We start from the raw sequence: 20,137 nt of genomic DNA, 5'->3' as shown, positions 1-20,137 counted from the left end.
GAGCGACCGACCCGTACGTAACCATCACGTCTCATTTTATTTCAACTGATTGGGTCCTTGTGTCAAACATCATGCAGACCAGAGCGCTCTTTGAAAGCCACACAGGGAAAAATATTGCTAAAATATCATCGAGGCAATGAATGAATGGGGTTTGAATGACAAAGTGCCAGCAATTGTAACAGATAACGCAGCTAACATGCTACGAGCAGTTGGACTGACGGAGACATTGCACATTGGCTGTTTTGCACATGTCCTAAACTTTCCATCACAGGCTGCTCTCAAGATGCCTGCAGTATCAAGGCTTCTAGGCAGACTGAGGTGGATCTCCGCATTTTTCCACCGGAGCACCATAGCCAGCCACAAACTAAAAAAAACCCAGAAACTGCTGGACCTGCCACAGCACAAGTTAGTGACTGATGTACCAACGCGTTGGAATAGTGCATTTGACATGGTGGAAAGATTTTTAGAACAGCAAGCTGCTATCTCTGCTGCACTACTTGCCCCCGAGATAAGAAAACAAAAGAAAGATCTGAGCTCCCTTACAGAGGCAGACATAACAGCAGCAGAGGCTGTTGCACTGGCTCTGAAGCCACTGAAGAAAACCGCCTTAGTCATATCTCAAGAAGGAACCCCAACTCTCTCTGTCATCGCCCCTCTGAGAGCAAGACTTCTGGAAGAGATGCATCCGGCCCAGAGTGATCTTGTGATGGTAAGGGAGATGAAATCTGCTGTACATCAGGATCTCCAGAAAAGGTATTTATTATCATTATGACACTTTATTCTAAGACAGTTGTTTTGTATTATACTAATTTCATAATGATCATTTTTATATTTTTTTGTAATAATAATATATTATTTATTTTAAGGTACACAGGCTTAAAGGAACAACTGTACTTAGCTTCTGCCCTGGACCCACACTTTAAGGCCCTGCCTTTTTTGACTGATGATGAGTGTGAAGAAGTCTTTGCCCAACTCACTGATAACACTAAGACACTGGCAACTGAAAAAAGCTCAGTAAGTATTGTATAGTGTGAATAAAAACATTATGTATTTTTATTATTAATGATACACTGCAATTATGAATTTAAACCTAACTATATTGTTATATACACTAATTCGAAAAGGGTGATAACTATTTACAATACAATTCCTTTGCTTTCTCAACAGAGTGGACCAATAAGCGCAGAGGCCAATGAAGCAGAACCAGCTGAGGACTCTGGACCCCCATCCAAGAAGAAAAGAGACTCTTGTGCATTGGCAGATATCCTTGGGCAGACATATACTCCAGAAGCAGACTCCATATAAACAAGAGATGATGCAGTAGATGAGGTGATGAAGTACAAAGAGGTAAAACCAGTACCACTCAGCACTAATCCACTCAGCTGGTGGAAGAAACATGAGGAATTCCCTCTTTTGTCATGGCAAGCTAAGCGATACCTCTGTATTCCTGGTAGTAGTGTACCAGTTGAGAGAGTCTTCTCAACAGCTGGTGACATTGTCACAGCCCAGAGAAGTGCACTGACGCCTGAGCATGTAGACCAGCTGCTTTTTTTGAACAAAAACCTGCATGTGCACTAGTTTGATAACAAATGCTTCAGAGTTAACATGTTATTGTAGTAAAATATTGAGTTATAGGCACAGTAAATAAGCCAAAGGTTCTCTGATCAGCTGTTCAGTGTTATTTATTGTGTTGACAAAATAGCACTTTGTAATGTTATAATATCTATGGTTGCACTTTTTTTTATGAGTATGCACATTTTGTGCTTCTGTTTACATTTCTTTTATAACTTGAATGTATAGGAAGAAAGAAATATACTTTCTACTACTTACAGTTACATGCACTTTAGAGGTGTTAATAAAGCACCTGTTTGTTACAGTTGTGGTTTGGATTTAACACATGTATAATATTGTACAGTTTGTTCTGCTAAATAAATCATGACAGGAAACATGCTGGGGTCAATTTGTTCTTGAACATTGGTAATACTGCACACATTATTTAAAAAAATATACTCAGGTACTTAATTACTTGTGTATTTACTTATTATTGAATCGATATTGAAGCTAATAAATCAATATCGAATAGAATCGAAATCTAATAGAATTGTGAAATTCCTAACAACACCCAGCCCTATATTCAACTATGCCAAGGTAAATTAAATTTTTGATTCTAGTGCACCTTTAAAGGAAGCATGTGTCTCAAAATCATTTTGCTATCACATAAGTCATCTTCTCTGCTCACTTGGGTTACAGCTGCACTTACCAGTCGTGAATGCAGTGATGGACGTCTTTCCTCATTCAACGGGTGTTTAGATTTCATGTGCTTTCTCATTATGGTGGTGATATTATGATAACTCCGTTTCATTAATTCATTTGATCAAAAGTAATTTCATTTTGTAAGATCATTTTCATCTAATAATTACAAACTTCACGAGGCAGGCGACAACATTTTGTGACGATCAAATAAAATAAACCTTTTAAACACGCTCCACAGCGCCACCCGGTGCATTTAGTTATAACTGCAAGTTTTAGTTTTTAGGATTTATCATGGATTCACTGCATTACGGCCTGCAAAGCAACAGAGTAAAATTCAAATAGTCTTTATTTTTTCGAATATTACTTCCAGATCGAATATTCAAATATTGGACTATTTGTGCACACCCCTAGCATAGACTACTGCGCAGAGTCTCGGGTGTAGGTGCGACACAGAAATAAAAATCAGCCTTTACTGTGACATTTTGGGTTGGGTTAATTTTTACAGATTTGTTTGATCAATGATGGAGCTAAACTCTGCAGAATAGTGTCCCTCCAGGACCAGAGTTGCACATCTATAGATCTTATACTCAATACAGCAGTGGTTTTCAAACCTGGTCCAAAGGGACCCACCACTGCACATTTTTTATGTATCCTTTATTTTTCACATCTGTTAGAAGAGAGCTGACATTGATGGAGGAATTTGCAAACTACAATTTCTCTTCATCGATAAGGTGAGAACCGAACACTATATAAACCTAAACATACTCAAATTATTTAAATTAATTGAAAGTGTTTTACTATTTATATTTGAAGATATTTGTTGTTGTAATGATGTCAGACATGGCACACACAATAGTAGTAGCCATTCTCTACTCCGGCACGGTTAGCGATCCGGTCCAGGGCCCGGTACAGAGCGATCACACTAGTGACATTAGACGGAAAGAAGTGCTTATGAGATGTATTGTGTACATGTATTGTTGCCTATTGCTACAAATATACCCGTGCGACTTATGACTGGTTTTGTGGTCCAGGGTCACATTTAATGGAAACACTGAATTTTAAAGTGATGTTGTCTTACGGGTGTGGAACGGCATGAGGGTAAGTAATAAATGACAGAATTTTTTGGGTGAACTAACCCTTTAATTACAAGTAACCAGCCCTAAACCAAACCCTAACTCTACGGTAAGTCCACTTGAATGAAACGATTGAGTGAATTCAGACACTGAGTGCGTCTGAAGGAAGAGCTGCTGATTTCACAGAGTTTGTGCTGCTGTTTAATGATTTGAAACTGGAAATTCATTCAGCATCTGCAAACCTTAATTAAATGATTTAATGATCAATTAAAAATGAATTTATACCTGAATGATATTATGCTGGAATGAATGGATTCTGTAATATTCTCTGTAAGATTATACTTATGTATATTCTCTATTTCTGTAGAGCTGGACATTTTAATAAGGATCAAATGACTGAGTTCAGCTTTGAGAATAAAACCAACCTGTTTGTTCCTCAATATCTTCATCTTTCACTCTGAATGTTTCTTCAATCTTTATTTCTTCAAACTCCTCTTTATTAAACTCAATCTTTATGTCTTCAGTCTCCTCTTTAATAAACTCCATCTTTAAGAAGAGAATAATTAAACAGAGTTAAAAGTCTTTAATGACCTGTTGGACAAAAAAAACACTCAAAACTAACGCTGCAAATTAATAAACTTCATATTTCAGGCATTTATGATCTACATTTGGTATTTAATGAATTATAGATTATATTTAAATGATTGCTCTTTGATGAAAACATGATTAGTTAGTTAGTGTTTGTTGTTCTCGTTCATGTTCACTGTTTGAGCAGCACGTGTCGTGATTCACTGAATCATTTCTCAAAGTGTTTGATTCAATTGACTCGGAGTTGAAAAGTTCAGTTTCTCCATCATGACTCGCCAGAGACTGAACTCGTCTTCATGATAAACTGATTTTTATGATATATATAGAGAGAAATGAGACGCAGGTTTACTGTTTCTCATCAATGGATATGAGTTTTACTCACACAAATATCCTTCATTACAGTTAGATAGAGATTACATTATAATATTACATTAAATAGTAAATAAATTTATTTCACATCGCTTGTAAAACTATTAAAACGGTTTCTGTCGATTAAAACCGATTAAATTCTTAAAACAAACCTTTCTTCAGCAGAATCACAGCAGATGCAGGATCGCGGCGCAGTCTTATGACGTCATATCGCCACTCCAAAATAAAAGTCCTGTTCACACACAGCATTGTCTACAATCACAGAAGTGCATTGAAATCTATTTTACCAGATAATATTTGTATTAAAATTAAAACAGTGACAAATATGATACAAACAAACATGTTAAAAAGGTTGTATGAGTTCATTCATGTGACTGAATTGAAACATTAATAGTCAAAGTCAGTGTGAATTTCTTTTTAATAAAAAATTAAAGTCAGTGTTTTACCTATATATATATATATATATATATATATATATATATATATATATATATATATATATATGTGGTGTGCGGTCCATATATGGTATATAGAATATACTATATATAAGCTGTGAATGCTCTGCATACCCAAGCCATTCGTGAACTCGGCAATTAATATTAACATTATAAATTACTATTGAATCCCTTGTTTGATGTGTACCATAAAGCCTACATGATTGGTAATGCATATGGAAACTAGCCTAATTTCTGTATGAAAACTGAAAACAAAATAAATTGTACAGTCCTACTGTAACAATCAGAGGATGTTAGTCAATAGTCTGTGCATTTGTTAAAGTCATCAGTTTGCATAATTTCATCTTATTTTTTAAAGAATACTGATATTTGTATTTTTATAGCCTACTTATTTTATTACATTCTACTTTTTATTTACAATATACTGCTAATACTAATTACATTATGCCTACTTATTTTTAATTATTAATTTAAAAAAGTACTTCTGGCATACATTTAAATTGACGCCATGGTGTTTTTATTTGTCGTGTCTGATTTAGTGTCCTAAACTGATACGATTAAAGGTGAAGTATGTTGTTTGTGTGACACTAGTGGCACCTAGCAGATTACAAAAATACAGCATATTTTGCAAACGCACGCTTCGCTACAGTTTGGACGCTCTTGCTTACAGCTCCGTGCTTTGCTCTATTGCTTATATTTTTTATCTCCTAATTTTAACTACAGCAAATCAGCACAGTGCTCAAACGACAAATCTTTACACCAACAAACTTTTTAACTGGAAGAATTGCTACAAAAAAGGGGAATTTTCATCCAACCAGCCTCCCACTGACGGCAGCCATCAGCTTACATTCCGGAGAAGGGAAAACACAGCTGCCTACATCCAAAAGGATTAGAAATAATATGTCTCCTCTGGTTGAAGAATCTACCTGCTGCACAAACTGCCACAGACTTCTACAAAGGATTGCAGTTCTCGAAACAAAGTTACTTGCGGGACTACCAAACCAGAAGGAACACACAACAGAGCTTTTTTCATGGACGTCCTCAGCACACAGCCTGTGAGTCCCATGAATCTAATGCTCCTAAACAGACCATACTGAGTGCCGAAACTGATCAACATACTAATCGATGGCACAAACAGGGAGCGAGACCCAAAGGCAATCGAGACATCAGATTGTCACGAGTATCACATATTGCAGTAGCATCCTCTACCCCAAACACTATTTCCTTACCACCGCCAATACATCTGGAGAACAGATTTGAAGTGTTAATGAATGTGGGTGAGGAATCTCCAGACGTGATGAATGTGGGTGAGGAATCCCCAAACATGATCGGACACAGATCAAATCAGCCAGCAGCTAACACTGATGCTAACTGCCGCTCAAGGTCGAGCAGACAGCGGCACTCAGCTCTTAGAGCAGCCGAGTCCAGGACTCTGATAGTGGGTGACTCTATTATCAGAAACATTAGCAGCAGGGATACAACTACATGCTGCCTTCCACAAGCAACAGTTTCCGATGTAAACGGGGAACTTAAGACCATTCTGATGAAATATAAGACTAATCGACTAATCATCCATGTGGGGAAGAATGATATTGTCACAATCACCGTTAGTTCCTGTCACTTCCCGGACTCCAATTCCCATAATCCTCCCTGCCAGTCACCTGCACACACTTCACACTTCACACTAATCACCACACCCAACTGCAGCTCATTACCAGGACTATAAAGGACTTTCACACACACCACCTCACTGCGAAGTCTTGTTTACCTTGTGTGCAATTCCGAGCGTTTATATCCTGTCTGCCTGTCGTTACCGTTCCTGTCTGTTACCCGTTATCGACCCGTTGCTGCCTGTCCTGACCCTTGCCTTGTCTGCTGTTCTGTGAACGATATCTGCCTGCCCTGATCTACCGCCTGTATCCTGACCACGTCTCTGCCTGTTCCTTGCTATACCTGTTTGCTCCTGTTTGACCCTGCCTGTACGACAACGCTCACTTTTAATAAAAGCTCTGCATTTGGATCCCTGCCTGAGTCCAGCTACGTTACAGAAGACTTCGCCACACAAAGATCCAGCAGCTTCTACGAGCGTTTCCAGCCTCAGAATGGACCCAGCAATGTGTCTCGTCAGCCTTCGTCAAGGTAACTCTAACCTCGAGGATCATATTCAGAAGTTTCTGGATATAGCTTATTTATCTGACCTGCCTGACTGTGCTCTCATTGACTTCTTCTGTTATGGATTAAACAAACCACTAAAGGACTATTTGGTCACTAATGGTCTTCGAGGGTCGTTTGTGGAATTTTAGGACTTTGCCCTGCTTACAGTTGGTTCACTTTTTACTGTGGGTGTCGCGGAGAAATGCAACACCACGGTGAATCATGTAATGGCTGCCGCTAAAGAGAACACTCATAAAATGGCGGCCACAACAACAACAACACGAAGTCAAGTCACAGCCGATCTTCCTGAGCCAAGTCAAGTCACAGCAGATCTTCTTGAGCCAAGTCAAGTCACAGATCTTCATGAACAAAGCCAAGCCACAGTTGATCTTCATGAGCCAAGCCAAGTCCGAGATGTTCATGTGCAAAGTCAAGTCACCGCTGATTGCCCAGAGTCATGTCACATCACCGGTCCTGTCCGAGAGTGGAGAGGATTGCGTTCCAGTGTGGCTGATCCACCGCTGAATTCGTGACGTGACATGACGTGACTCTGGGGGGGGGAACCTGTGGGTGGGTTTACAGGTCCGCTAGGGCCGTCTATGGACCCCGAACTGCCATGGTCACCAATAGCCTCTGAATTGCCAGGGCCGTCCACGGCACCTGACCCGCCGTGGCTGCCCGACACTCCTGACCTGCTGTGGCTGCCTGAGCCACCTGACCCGCCGTGGCTTCCCGACACTCCTGACCTGCCGTGGCTGCCCGAGCCTCCTGACCTGCTGTGGTTGCCCGAACCACCTGACCTGCCGTGGCTGCCTGAGCCACCTGACCTGCCGTGGTTACCAGAGCCACCCGACCTGCCGTGGCTACCCGAGCCACCTGACCCGCCGTGGCTTCCTGACACTCCTCAACCTGAATGGCACAAACACACCTGGACAGAGTACAACTGACCACAGGACTTAATTTCAGCACCTGAATGGACATGCAGCTGACACATCCCACAAGGTCAATGATAACACCACGCAGCCACAACAACCACTGCTCACGGACACAATCCTGACTGAGCCCAGCCCACAGAGCTCACCGATAGACAGTGACTTGTTAGAACTGCTCCAAGATTCATCACCCAAGGACAACTTTTGCAAAAACAGCCAGGGAAGCCAGGACAACATATTACAGCCTCCGGTAACACCAGAGCAACAGCCCCTCTCACCGGACATGTTATCCCTCTCTCCAGCATCCCCTCTTCTGTGTTTCTCAGAGAAAATGGAGGAACTGGTTTATGCTGGAACCAAACTCTGCCTCTCTTTTGCTGCGAGCCCCCAGATATCAACAAAAAATCAGCGAGCCCCACAACCACCAAAGCCTGTGGGCCCAGCTTGGCCTCCTCCTCCTGCGAGAGCTCTTCGGCCCCTGCCACAATGCCAGGGCCCTTACCCTCCTCCATCTGTTCTAGGTGAACCAAAAACAACCGATAACAGCTCTCAGTGATGTGTGTCGGGTCCCCGCTATGATAACAGTGACTTTGTCAAATGTTTACAGAACAAGCGGGAACCCAGTGTGCCTGTTGCTTTCTCTATTTCTGTTCTATTACGTGATAGAAAGCCTAAGGCCTTCTCAAACCGTTTGGCAAACCCAGTTAATCTGCTGCCTATTACGCGTCAAACTAAGATTTCTATAGAGACAGAATGTAAGGCTGTTAAGTTAGCACTTTTAAACATCCGCTCACTTAAAAATAAATAATTTCTAGTCAATGACTTAATCACAAACAACCTAGATTTTATGCAATTGCAGTTCAACAATCCTGAATAAAACAGCCCCTCCTAACTTTACTTTTATGAGTGTCTGCAGAGCTGTTAGGAGAGGTGGAGGTGTAGCTGCTCTATTTAAAGATGTATATCAATGCAAGCAAGTGTAATTTGGTGATTACTTGTCTTTTGAATATCTGGGTATTGTGTTAAAAGGTGCTCCTCGCATTCTACTTATAGTCATTTACAGGCCTCCAAAATACTCTGCAGCCTTTGTGGAGGACTCTACAGAACTGTTATCAGCAATTTCCTCAGAGTTTGACTGTTTTGCTATTACTGGGGACTTTAACATCTACATAGAAAATGCAGAATCCAATATGGCAAAAGAAATCCCAACAGTTTTGAATACTTTTGATCTGACTCAGCATGTACATGGACCTACACACAATCGTGGACACACTCTAGATTTACTTAACAGTAAGGGTCTAAACATCTCATCCATTGTCATTAAGGATGTAGCACTATCTGATAATTTCTGTGTTTTCTTTGATATATTGATCTCTCCGACTGTTGAAGCTAGATCTAGCTTGGTCAAAAAGCGATGCTTAAATAAGAATACTTGTGCACTGTTTATGAAGGCTATATCTTTAACACCAAGCATATCTGCAGACTCTGTTGATTTTCTCCTTGATTCTTTTAATTCAAAAGTACAGAATGTCATTGATAACATTGCTCCTGTGCAAGTCAGGAAGAAGAGTGGCAGACAAAAAGCACCGTGGAGAAACTCAACAGCAGTGCAAAATATGAAAAGACAATGCAGAAAAGCTGAGTGCATGTGGCGAAAGACAAAACTTGAAATCCATTATAACATCTATAAAGATATTCTTCATGCTTTCAATGTGGAATTAGGCAAAGCTAGACAGACCTTCTTCTCAAATATTATAAACAGAAACTTAAACAACACCCGCACTCTTTTTGCTACTGTAGAGAGACTAACAAACCCCCCCAAGTCAGATTCCCAGTGAAATGCTCTCAGACAGCAAATGCTGTTAGTTTGCTTCCTTCTTCTCTGAGAAAATTAATAATATCAGAAAGGTGATCAGCACATCCTTGAGCTGCACTGGGGTAAAACAGATCAGATCACAACCTCAGAAAGCAGCTATTATGTCTGTTTTCGAAGCAATTGATGGTAAAATTTTGGAAGAAACTTTTTTCAAAAGCATGTTTAACTGTTTAGAAGCAGATCTCCTAGAAGTGGTAAACGCCTCACTTCTCTCTGGGACTTTTCCAAAATCCCTGAAAACTGCAGTTGTTAAGCCCCTCCTGAAAAAGAGCAATCTGGATAACACCATATTGAGCAACTACAGACCAATCTCAAATCTTCCTTTCATAGGCAAGATCATTGAAAAAGTTGTTTTCAATCAGCTGAACAAGTTCTTAAGCTTGAATGGATATTTTGACAACTTTCAATCTGGTTTCCGACCGCATTACAGCACAGAGACAGCGCTCATAAAGATAATAAATGATATTCGCCTAAACACAGATACAGGTAATTTATCAGTGCTGGCTCTTCTCGATCTCAGTGCTGCGTTTGACACTGTCGATCACAACATACTTCTTGACAGGCTGGAAAACTGGGTTGGGCTTTCTGGGATGGTCCTCAAATGGTTCAGGTCATACTTAGAAGGGAGAGGTTATTATGTGAGTATCAGTGACCATAAGTCTGAGTGGACATCCATGACATGCGGAGTCCCTCAAGGTTCAATACTCGCACCCCTCCTGTTCAACCTATATATGCTGCCACTGAGCCAAATAATGAGAAAGAACCAAATTGCATATCACAGCTATGCAGATGACACCCAGATTTACCTAGCCCTATCACCTAACAACTACAGCCCCATTGACTCCCTGTGCCAGTGCATTGATGAAATTAAAAATTGGATGTGCCTAAACTTCCTTCAGTTAAACAAAGACAAAACTGAAATCATTGCGTTTGGAAACAAAGATGAAGTTCTCAAAGTGAACACGTACCTTCACTCTAGGGGTCAAACAATTAAAAATCGAGTCAGGAATCTTGGTGTGATTTTGGAGTCAGACCTGAGTTTCAGTAGCCATGTAAAGACAGTAACTAAATCAGCATATTATCATCTCAAAAATATTGCAAGAATTAGATGCTTTGTCTCCAGTCAAGACTTAGAGAAATTTGTTCATGCTTTCATCACCAGCAGGGTGGATTATTGTAATGGGCTCCTCACTGGTCTTCCAATACCATAAGACAGCTGCAGCTCGTACAGAATGCTGCTGCCAGGATTCTGAGCAGAACCAGAAAACATGAACACATGACACCAGTCCTCAAGTCCTTGCACTGGCTTCCAGTTGCATTTAGAATTGATTTTAAAGTACTGTTACTTGTTTATAAATCACTCAATGACTTAGGACCTCAATACATTGCACACATGCTCATAGAATATAAACCTAACAGATCACTCAGATCATCAAGATCAAGTCATTTAGTAATACCAAGGGTTCACTCGAAGCAAGGAGAGTCTGCTTTTAGCTGTTATGCCAGCCGCAACTGGAACCAGCTTCCAGAAGAGATCAGGTGTGCTCCAACAGTAGCCACATTCAAATCCAGACTCAAGACACATCTTTTTACCTATGCATTTGCTGATTGAGCACTGTGTTATGTCCAAACTGTTTATACTTTATTTTATACACACTATCTTTTTATTCTTTCAACTATTTTTCTTATTTTCATTTATTTAATTTTTAATGCATTTTATATATTTTATGTATCTCTTTTATTTTCTAATTTTTAATGCACTTTATATTTTGCTGTCTGGTTGAAAGAGCTGAGAGAATTAGGAAGTATGTTTTTTCTTTTTCTTTTTTTTGTTTATCCCTGGATGCAGCTCTGTGACAAATATTTTTTTTTTTTATTGTGGTTATCCCTGGAAGCAGCTCTGTATAGAGTTAGTCCAGGAAGATTTGTCTGTAAGGGTACTGTTTAACCCTTAAATGCATACCTCGGGTCTTTAGTGACCCGGGACATCATTCACTACCCTCCTCCTCGTTCATTTTTTTAAAGTTAGACATCAACCTTCTTGGTATTCCTCAATCAATTCATTATAAAGAATATAACAAGAAAAAAAATCTTAAAATTATAAAAGAATGCCTATTGAATGCCAATAATTGAATCTTAGATGACAGAAATTCACCTTTATTCCACAAGGTGGCAATGTTGATACACAATGCTGAAGTGACAACTCATTTAGACAGAAAACAAAATAATAAGAGAAACATGAAATGGCTCAGCGATTTACTGCAGAGCAAGTACTGAACGCAATCAAATATGACTGTAACTGTCACTGGATGGATCTGGTGAAGCTGTTAGCGATCGAAATATTGATTTTGAAGATGTTGAAAATTATATAGTTCTGAGAATATGTTTGAGATTGCGAATGGGCTCATATTCGTGACCTCAAACATAAAACTAGCCCATTATTTGATGAATTTACTGGGAAATGAGCTCTGACAAGGACAGTGATAAAACATCTGCTCAAACGGAGCCATTTCAAGCTCCAAAAGGTAACAAAATACGATTTATTTTATTCTTCTGTAATTGTTACTCTAATATCAGAGGAGTTTTATATTATCATGACAGGTAGAGATCCTTCCATATTAGATATAGATCCGGGTCGATAAAGACCCGAATATGTAAGAATGATTGGCGAAACAGTCATGCATTTAAGGGTTAAACGCACAGCTGCCTGACAAATATTTTTTATTTTTTTGGAGTTATCCCTGGATGCAGCTCTGTATAGAGTCAGTCCAGGAATATTTATCTGCAGAGTCAGTCCAGGAAGATTTGTCTTCAAGGATAATGTTTAAACGCAAAGCTACCTGACAAATATTTTTAGTTATCCCTGGATGCAGCTCTGTTTAGAGTTAGTCCAGGAAGATTTGTCTGTAAGGGTAATGTTTAAACGCACAGCTACCTGACAAATAAAAACAGTTATCCCTCTGCGTGAGGAAGATTCATTTAGATTTGCACTGATGGATAGATCCGTTTAGATCTGCACTGACGGACAACAAAAAAACTCCCTGGAATTTTCTAACTCTTCCATCTAGATAGTGAATTTCTCTGTTTTTACTGTTATATATATTTCTTATGTGTTCCATTATTATTATGTATTTGGATCTTCTTAATGTAAAGCACTTTGAATTACCATTGTGTATGAAATGTGCTATACAAATAAAATTGCCTTGCCTTGCCTGTGTTGTTCCTGTGTTGTTAAATAAACTACATGTTAACTGTGGCCCTCTTGTTCTCATCTGTTGTCTGACACGGTGCATGCCTGGTTGACCTTTCACTGTGCTCCGTGGCTAACAGGCTAATGCTACACTGTTGGAGAAATTTATAAAGAATGAAGTTGTGTTTATGAATTATACAGACTGCAAGTGTTTAATAAATGAAAATAGCGACAGCTCTTTTCTCCGTGAATACAGTAAGAAATGATGGTAACTTAAACCAACATTTAACAGTACATTAGCAACATGTTAATGAAACATTTAGAAAGACAATTTACAAATATCACTAAAAATATCATGTTATCATGGATCATGTCAGTTATTATTGCCCCATCTGCCATTTTTCTCTATTGTCCTTGCTTGCTTACCTAGTCTGATGATTCAGCTGTGCAGATCCAGATGTTAATACTGGCTTGTGTAATGCCTTGAACATGGGCTGGCATATGCAAATATTGGGGGCGTACATATTAATGATCCCGACTGTTGCGTAACAGTTGGTGTTATGTTGTTGAGATTCCCCTGTTCTTCTGAGGTCTTTTAAACAAATGAGATTTACATAAGAAGGAGGAAACAATGGTGTTTGAGACTCACTGTATGTCATTTCCATGTACTGAACTCTTGTTCAACTATGACAAGGTAAATTCAATTTTCCATTCGATGGCACCTTTAAGTACTTATTGAAATTAAGTACCTACTCATTGAGTAGGCTGTTTTGAACACAGCGCCTGCATCCGAAAACTGGAAAATGCTGCCTTCGGAGGACACATTTCAAGGTAGTAAACAGGAAGTTGTTGTAACTCAGGCATACCATGTCCAATCTCCTCCAAACTTAACACAATCATATTTTGATAATATTTCTGACCTGAACACATCTATATCACAATATTAATTTATGGACAAAGTGCAACCTGTTGGCAGCAGGAAGTGTGCTGTTTTGTACCCACTATTCACTCTTTTTTTTCCCCCTAAGGTCAATGGGTGGTGGTGAGCCTATGGTGGTGCGAGGGCCCTTTCAGCGCTGCCTGCAGCTTTATATATTGGGGGCAGTCTTGGCCTAATGGATAGAAAGTCGGACTTGTAACCCAACGGTCATGGGTTTGTGTCTCAGGTCCGGCAGGGATTGTCGGTGAGGAGAGTGAATATCCAGCGCTCTCTCCACCCTCAATACCACGACTGAGGTGAGACCCTCGAGCAAGGCACCGTACCCCCAAATGCTCCCTGGGCACCGCAGCAATGGCTGCCCACTGCTCCGGGTGTGTGTGTGTTCACTGCTGTGTGTGTGCACTTGGATGGGTTAAATGCAGAGCACAAATTCCGAGTATGGGTCACCATACTTGGCCACATGTCACTTCACTTTATTTATTTAATTAGCATTATATTTGCGAGTATGACTCTCACTCCGCTTGTGAATCAGTATAACTTGCACACAGCCACTTAAAAACTGTTCACATGCTTCTATTGGTTTGATTTTGGTTGTCATTTGTTAAAATACAAAAAAACAAAAAACAAAAAAATCGGTGTCTTTCTGCTGAATGCCCATCCGATTCTCCTCCATGGCCATAAGGGAAAGTGAATATTTACACCATACCAACAAAGAAATGGATCAACTTCTGTCAGCTTTTTGAACACATTTATTTATTTGGACATTTTCTACCATATGATGGCTGAAGTATCTGCATGTGACACTGTTCTCATGGTAACCAGATCAACATTGTAAACTGAATTCTACAAAAAGTGAAAACACCAAATTATTATTCAATGGGATAAAATATCTTCTCTTCCCTGCAAACGATACCATGAAGAATGTTAATATTTAACGAAGTCAAAAACAAATAAAGTAAGCAGGAATCCATATTCATTTCAGTATCAGCAGACACAAAATGCTATAAAAAGGTGACAACTTTTAAAGTAAAAAAAAAACCCTTACACGTTACATAAATGATAAAAGCTCATTGTGGTTTCTCGGTTTGATAGATTTGAGCAACCATAAAAATGCAAAAAATAGGAATTTTGAGTTTGTATTAGGATTCCTATATAGAAGAATTACTCCTTACTCTCCTGCCACAGTTCGCCAGCAGCAATGACATCATGTGCAAACAACCTATAGAGAAGGGATAGGACGTAGCATACAGTGGGGATTGAAAGTTTGGGCACCCCAGGTAAAAATTTATATTAAAGTGCATAAAGAAGCCAAGAAAAGATGGAAAAAAATCTCCAAAAGGCATCAAATTACAGATTAGACATTGTTATAATATGTCAAAAAAAAAAGTTAATTTTATTTCCATAATTTACAATTTCAAAATAACAGAAAACAAAAAAATGGCGTCTGCAAAAGTTTGGGCACCCTGCAGAAGTAATACCTTGTACTGCCCCCTTTGGCAAGTACCACAGCTTGTAAACGCATTTTGTAGCCAGCCAAGAGTCTTTCAATTCTTGTTTAAGGTATCTTTGCCCATTCTTCCTTACAAAAGTCTTCCAGTTCTTTGAGATTTCTGGGCTGTCTGTCACGCACTGCTCTTTTAAGGTCTATGCATAGATTTTCAATTATGTTGAGGTCAGGAGATTGTGAAGGCCATGGCAAAACCTTCAGTTTACGCATCTTCATGTAATCCACTGTGGATTTTGAAGTGTGTTTAGGATAATTATCCATATGTAGAAGCCATCCTCTCTTTAACTTCAGCTTTTTCACAGATGGCATCAAGTTAGCATCCAAAATTTGCTGAAATTTTATTGAATCCATTTTTCCTTCTACTCGTGAAATGTTCCCTGTGCCACTGGCTGCAATACAACCCCAAAGCATGATTGATCCACCCCCATGCTTAACATTTGGACAGAGGTTCTTTTCAGTAAATTCTGTGCCCTTTCTTCTCCAAACGTACCTTTGCTCATTCGGCCAAAAAGTTCTATTTTAACCTCATTGGTCCACAAAACTTGTTTCCAAAATGCATCAGGCTTGTCTATATGTTCATTTGCAAACTTCATACACTGATTTTTGTGGTGAGGACGTAGAAGAGGTTTTCTTCCGATGACTCTTCCATGAAGACCATATTTGTACAAGTATCTCTTTATAGTGGAATAGTGTACCACAACTCCAGTGTCTGCCAGATCTTTCTGGAGGGATTGTGCAGTCAAACGTGGGTTTTGACTTGCTTTTCTCACAATCCTGCGAGCTGTTCTGTCTGATATTTTTCTTGGTCTTCCAGATCTTGCTTTAACTTCCACTGTTCCTGATGACTGCCATTTCTTAATTACATTCCGAACAGAGGATATTGGCATCTGAAAACGCTTTGCTATCTTCTTATAGCCTTCTCCTGCTTTGTGAGCATCAACTTTTTTTCAGTTTCAGTTTTCTAGACAACTAGAAGAAACCATGGTGCTGATTGTTGGGACAAGGTCAGATGAGTCTGGGCATTTAAAACCTTTGAGATTGACATCGTCAGGTCTTTCCAGACGATGATTGAGAACAATCCATGACACTGTCAGGTCTCAGCTTTTCAAAGGGGGCAGTGCATGATATAAACTCTCCAGGGTGCCCAAACTTTTGCAGACGCCATTTTTTTTTGTTTTCAGTTATTTTGAAAGTGTAAATGATGGAAATAAAATCTAACTTTTTTTGACATATTATAAGAATGTCTAATCTGTAATTTGATGCCTTTGAGATTTTTCCATCTTTTCTTGGCTTCTTTATGCACATTAATACAAATTTTTACCTGGGGTGCCCAAACTTTCAATCCCAACTGTAAGCTTTGTGAACTACAAGATTTTTATCCTAACATTTAAAGGCTGGTTCACACTGTGCGATTTTGGCCACGATTTGGTCGTCTGAGACAAATTTTGCAAATCCTAAAAGATTCCTATAATCCTAGCCTAAAATCTGTAGTCTTTGATCAAATTTTACCTCAGACAAAATTCTGGCAATGTCAGAAGTTTTGCCGCACAATCCTGCAGTGTGACTTCTATGACGAATGTCAAATTGTATTTGTTTTTCAAGACAAGCTGTGATCAAAATTAATGATAGAGATGTCTTTGTTAGCCACCATTTCAGTCCTGTGTGTAATGCAGCTCACTGTCACCGAATGTGTATGAGTTGATGATATAAAACTCGGGACAATTTTTCATGCATGTGTCCGTTTTTAACGCGTCTTGACTGTCGTACAGTCTGACATTAATGACAGCTGAGATCCCACAGTGTGACATGAGGATCTTGTTCATACAGCCTGAGAAGCAACCATCGTAAAGGACTGTTATAAATCGCACAGTGTGAACCAGCCTTAAGAGGCTGTTGTGTTGACCTTGATTTATTGCAATATTGAGCTGGTCAATTTCTTTTGATTTTAGAAAATAATAAAGAAATCAAATAAATTTCTTATTTTCACTGACATTTCTGAACTAGTGCATCTTCAAGCCTAAATTCAGCATGGTTATAATTAAGTCTCAGAAACTTTAAGACTTTAACTCAAATTGTATTAGAATTGGTGACTTGTATCTTGTAATGGAGTCATTTTTGTTGTAAGGTATCTGAACCTTTATTCAATTATGGTTTTCAGGTACTCTTTACACCTCTGCTCTTTCCACAGTGATGACTTCTAAAAAAGTCCTCTTTCGAGTGAATTTTCATGTGGCCCTTGAGGTAACCTATAAATCTGAAACCCCTTCCACACTTATCACATATGAATGGCTTCTCTCCAGTGTGAATATTCATGTGGTGATAAAGGGTCAATTTATGTGTGAAACTCTTTCCACACTGACCACATGTGAATGGCTTCTCTCCAGTGTGAATATCCATGTGGTAATAAAGGGTCAATTTATGTGTGAAACTCTTTCCACACTGATCACATGCAAAAGGCTTCTCAGTGTGAACTCTCATGTGTTGCTTGAGGCTTCGTTCCCGTGTGAAGCTATTCCCACACAGAGTGCAGGTGTAAGGTGTTTCTCCAGTGTGAGTTCTCATGTGGGCTATAAGGCCTTCTTTACGAATGAAACTCTTTCCACACTCTTGACAGGTATGAGGTCTTTCTCCAGTGTGAATTCTCATGTGGGCTTTAAGGTTTCCTGTCTCATTGAAACTCTTTCCACACTGTTGGCAGGTGTAAGGTTTTTCTCCAGTGTGAATTCTCATATGGATTTTAAGTTTTCCTTTTTTACTGAAATTTTTTCCACACTGTTGGCAGGTAAATGGGCTCTCTCCACTGTGATTATTCATGTGGGCTATAAGGCTTTCTTTTCGACTGAAATTCTTTCCACACTCTTGACAGGTGTAAGGCTTTTCTCCAGTATGAATTCTCATGTGGCCTGTAAGGTTGCCTTTGTCACTGAAACTCTTTCCACACTGTTGGCAGATGTAAGGCTTCTCTCCAGTATGAATTCTCATGTGGACTTTAAGGCTTCCTTTTCTACTGAAACTCTTTCCACACTGTTTGCAAGTGAATGGGTTCTCTCTAATGTGAATTCTGATGTGGGCTGTAAGGCTTCCTTTGTCACTGAAACTCTTTCCACATTGTTGACAGGTGTAAGGCTTTTCTCCAGTGTGAATGCTCATGTGGACTATAAGTCTCCCTTTCTCACTGAAACTCTTTCCACACTGTTGGCAGGTGTAAGGCTTTTCTCCAGTGTGAATTTTCATATGGATTTTAAGTTTTCCTTTCTCACTGAAACTCTTTCCACACTGTTGGCAGGTGTAAGGCTTTTCTCCTGTATGAATTCTCATGTGGACTTTAAGGCTTCCTTTTTGCCTGAAACTCTTTCCACACTGTTGGCAGGTGTAAGGCTTTTCTCCAGTGTGAATTTTCATATGGATTTTAAGTTTTCCTTTCTCACTGAAACTCTTTCCACACTGTTGGCAGGTGTAAGGCTTTTCTCCTGTATGAATTCTCATGTGGACTTTAAGGCTTCCTTTTTGCCTGAAACTCTTTCCACACTGTTGGCAGGTGAAGGGTTTCTCTCCAGTGTGAATTCTCATGTGGACTTTAAGCTTGTCTTTATGTGTGAAACTCTTTCCACACTGTTGGCAAGTGAAGGGACTCTCTTTAGTGTGAACTCTCAGGTGGACTTGAAGGTTTCTATGTTGATTAAAAGTCTTTCCACACTGTTGGCAGGTGAAATAACCTTTAGTTTCTGTCTTTTGAGCTCCTTTTTGTTCATGACTCGCTACTTTCAGTTCCATTAGGTCTAAGGCAAAAATAGACATAAAACAATTTAGACATTTAAAGCATCAAAACCAACAAACTGTATGATCTATACCCTATCCTATCTTATGGATCAGGGATGGGCAGCTTTGGTACCATTCTTTTGCAGAGTTAAGTTTAATCCCTAATCAAATACATCTGCCTGTAATTGTCAAGCATTCCTGAAGACTTAAGGCTGACTTATACTTCTGCGTCGTGTGTACCCTGAAGATATGGCATAGGCTGTGAGTGCCACACAGACTAAAATGTAGCCTGACGTGCACCTCTTTGAAAATGTAACAACAAGCAATTCTACACGGACCGCAAGCCCTATGATTGGTTTGCTTATTTGCTGCTTCTCTGCCGCCTCTATTTGTAAGCTTCTCTGACAACGTACATGACAAACAGACACATAGCCTATGGTGCAGAGGCTCCAGCGTAGGTCTGACACAGAAGTATAAATCAGCCTTTACGATTAAATAATGGGGTTGGGTTAAATTTTGCAGGTGTGGTTGATCAGGGATGGAGCTAAATTTTGCAGAATAGTGTCCTGCCAGGACCAGAGTTGACCATCCCATCTATAGACCTTATACTCAATACACCAGTGGTTTTTAAACCTGGTCCAAAGGGACCCACCACTGCACATTTTGTATTTATGCTTTATTTTTCACATCTGGTTAAGATCATCAGGTTGTTAGAAGATTGCTGATATTGATGGAGGAATTTGCAAACTACAATTCCTGTTCATCACTAAGGTGAAAAGTGCTTTACTATTCAATAAGTAATAGAAGATATTTGTTGTTGTAATGATGTCAGACATAGCACACACAATAGTAGTAGCCCTATTCTGTACTTGGTTGTGACCTCACTTTATCCGTACCACTTCCAAGCCTAATCCAACTGTGCCTTCTCAAGCGAGCTAGGGCACGATACAGAGAGATCACACTAGTGACATTAGACTGAAAGAATGAATGCTTATGAGATGTGTTTCCTTTAGCACAAAACTTACATTTTATGGTTATACT

The 20,137-nt window shown here is 39.5% G+C and overlaps 1 protein-coding gene across 1 annotated transcript; it reads right to left on the bottom strand.

Moving 5' to 3' along the window:
* Positions 1–14,765: 14,765 nt before the first annotated feature.
* On the bottom strand, positions 14,766–19,928 carry LOC125261784 (gastrula zinc finger protein XlCGF57.1-like). The gene has a single exon (XM_048180335.1). It carries the CDS (start codon positions 19,133–19,135, stop codon positions 17,492–17,494), a length of 1,644 nt encoding a protein of 547 aa, XP_048036292.1. The 5' UTR covers positions 19,136–19,928; the 3' UTR covers positions 14,766–17,491.
* Between the last annotated feature and the right edge of the window lie 209 nt (positions 19,929–20,137).

The sequence above is a fragment of the Megalobrama amblycephala genome, unplaced genomic scaffold (assembly GCF_018812025.1).
Source record: "Megalobrama amblycephala isolate DHTTF-2021 unplaced genomic scaffold, ASM1881202v1 scaffold482, whole genome shotgun sequence".
NCBI classification, from domain to species: Eukaryota; Metazoa; Chordata; class Actinopteri; order Cypriniformes; family Xenocyprididae; genus Megalobrama; species Megalobrama amblycephala.
Note: the sequence above shows the minus strand (reverse complement) of the source record. Positions and strands in the feature narration are given on the sequence as shown.

Coding starts and splice junctions, on each gene's coding strand:
- LOC125261784 (XM_048180335.1), bottom strand. CDS start 19,135: ATGTCTATTTTTGCCTTAGACCTAATGGAACTGAAAGTAGCGAGTCAT.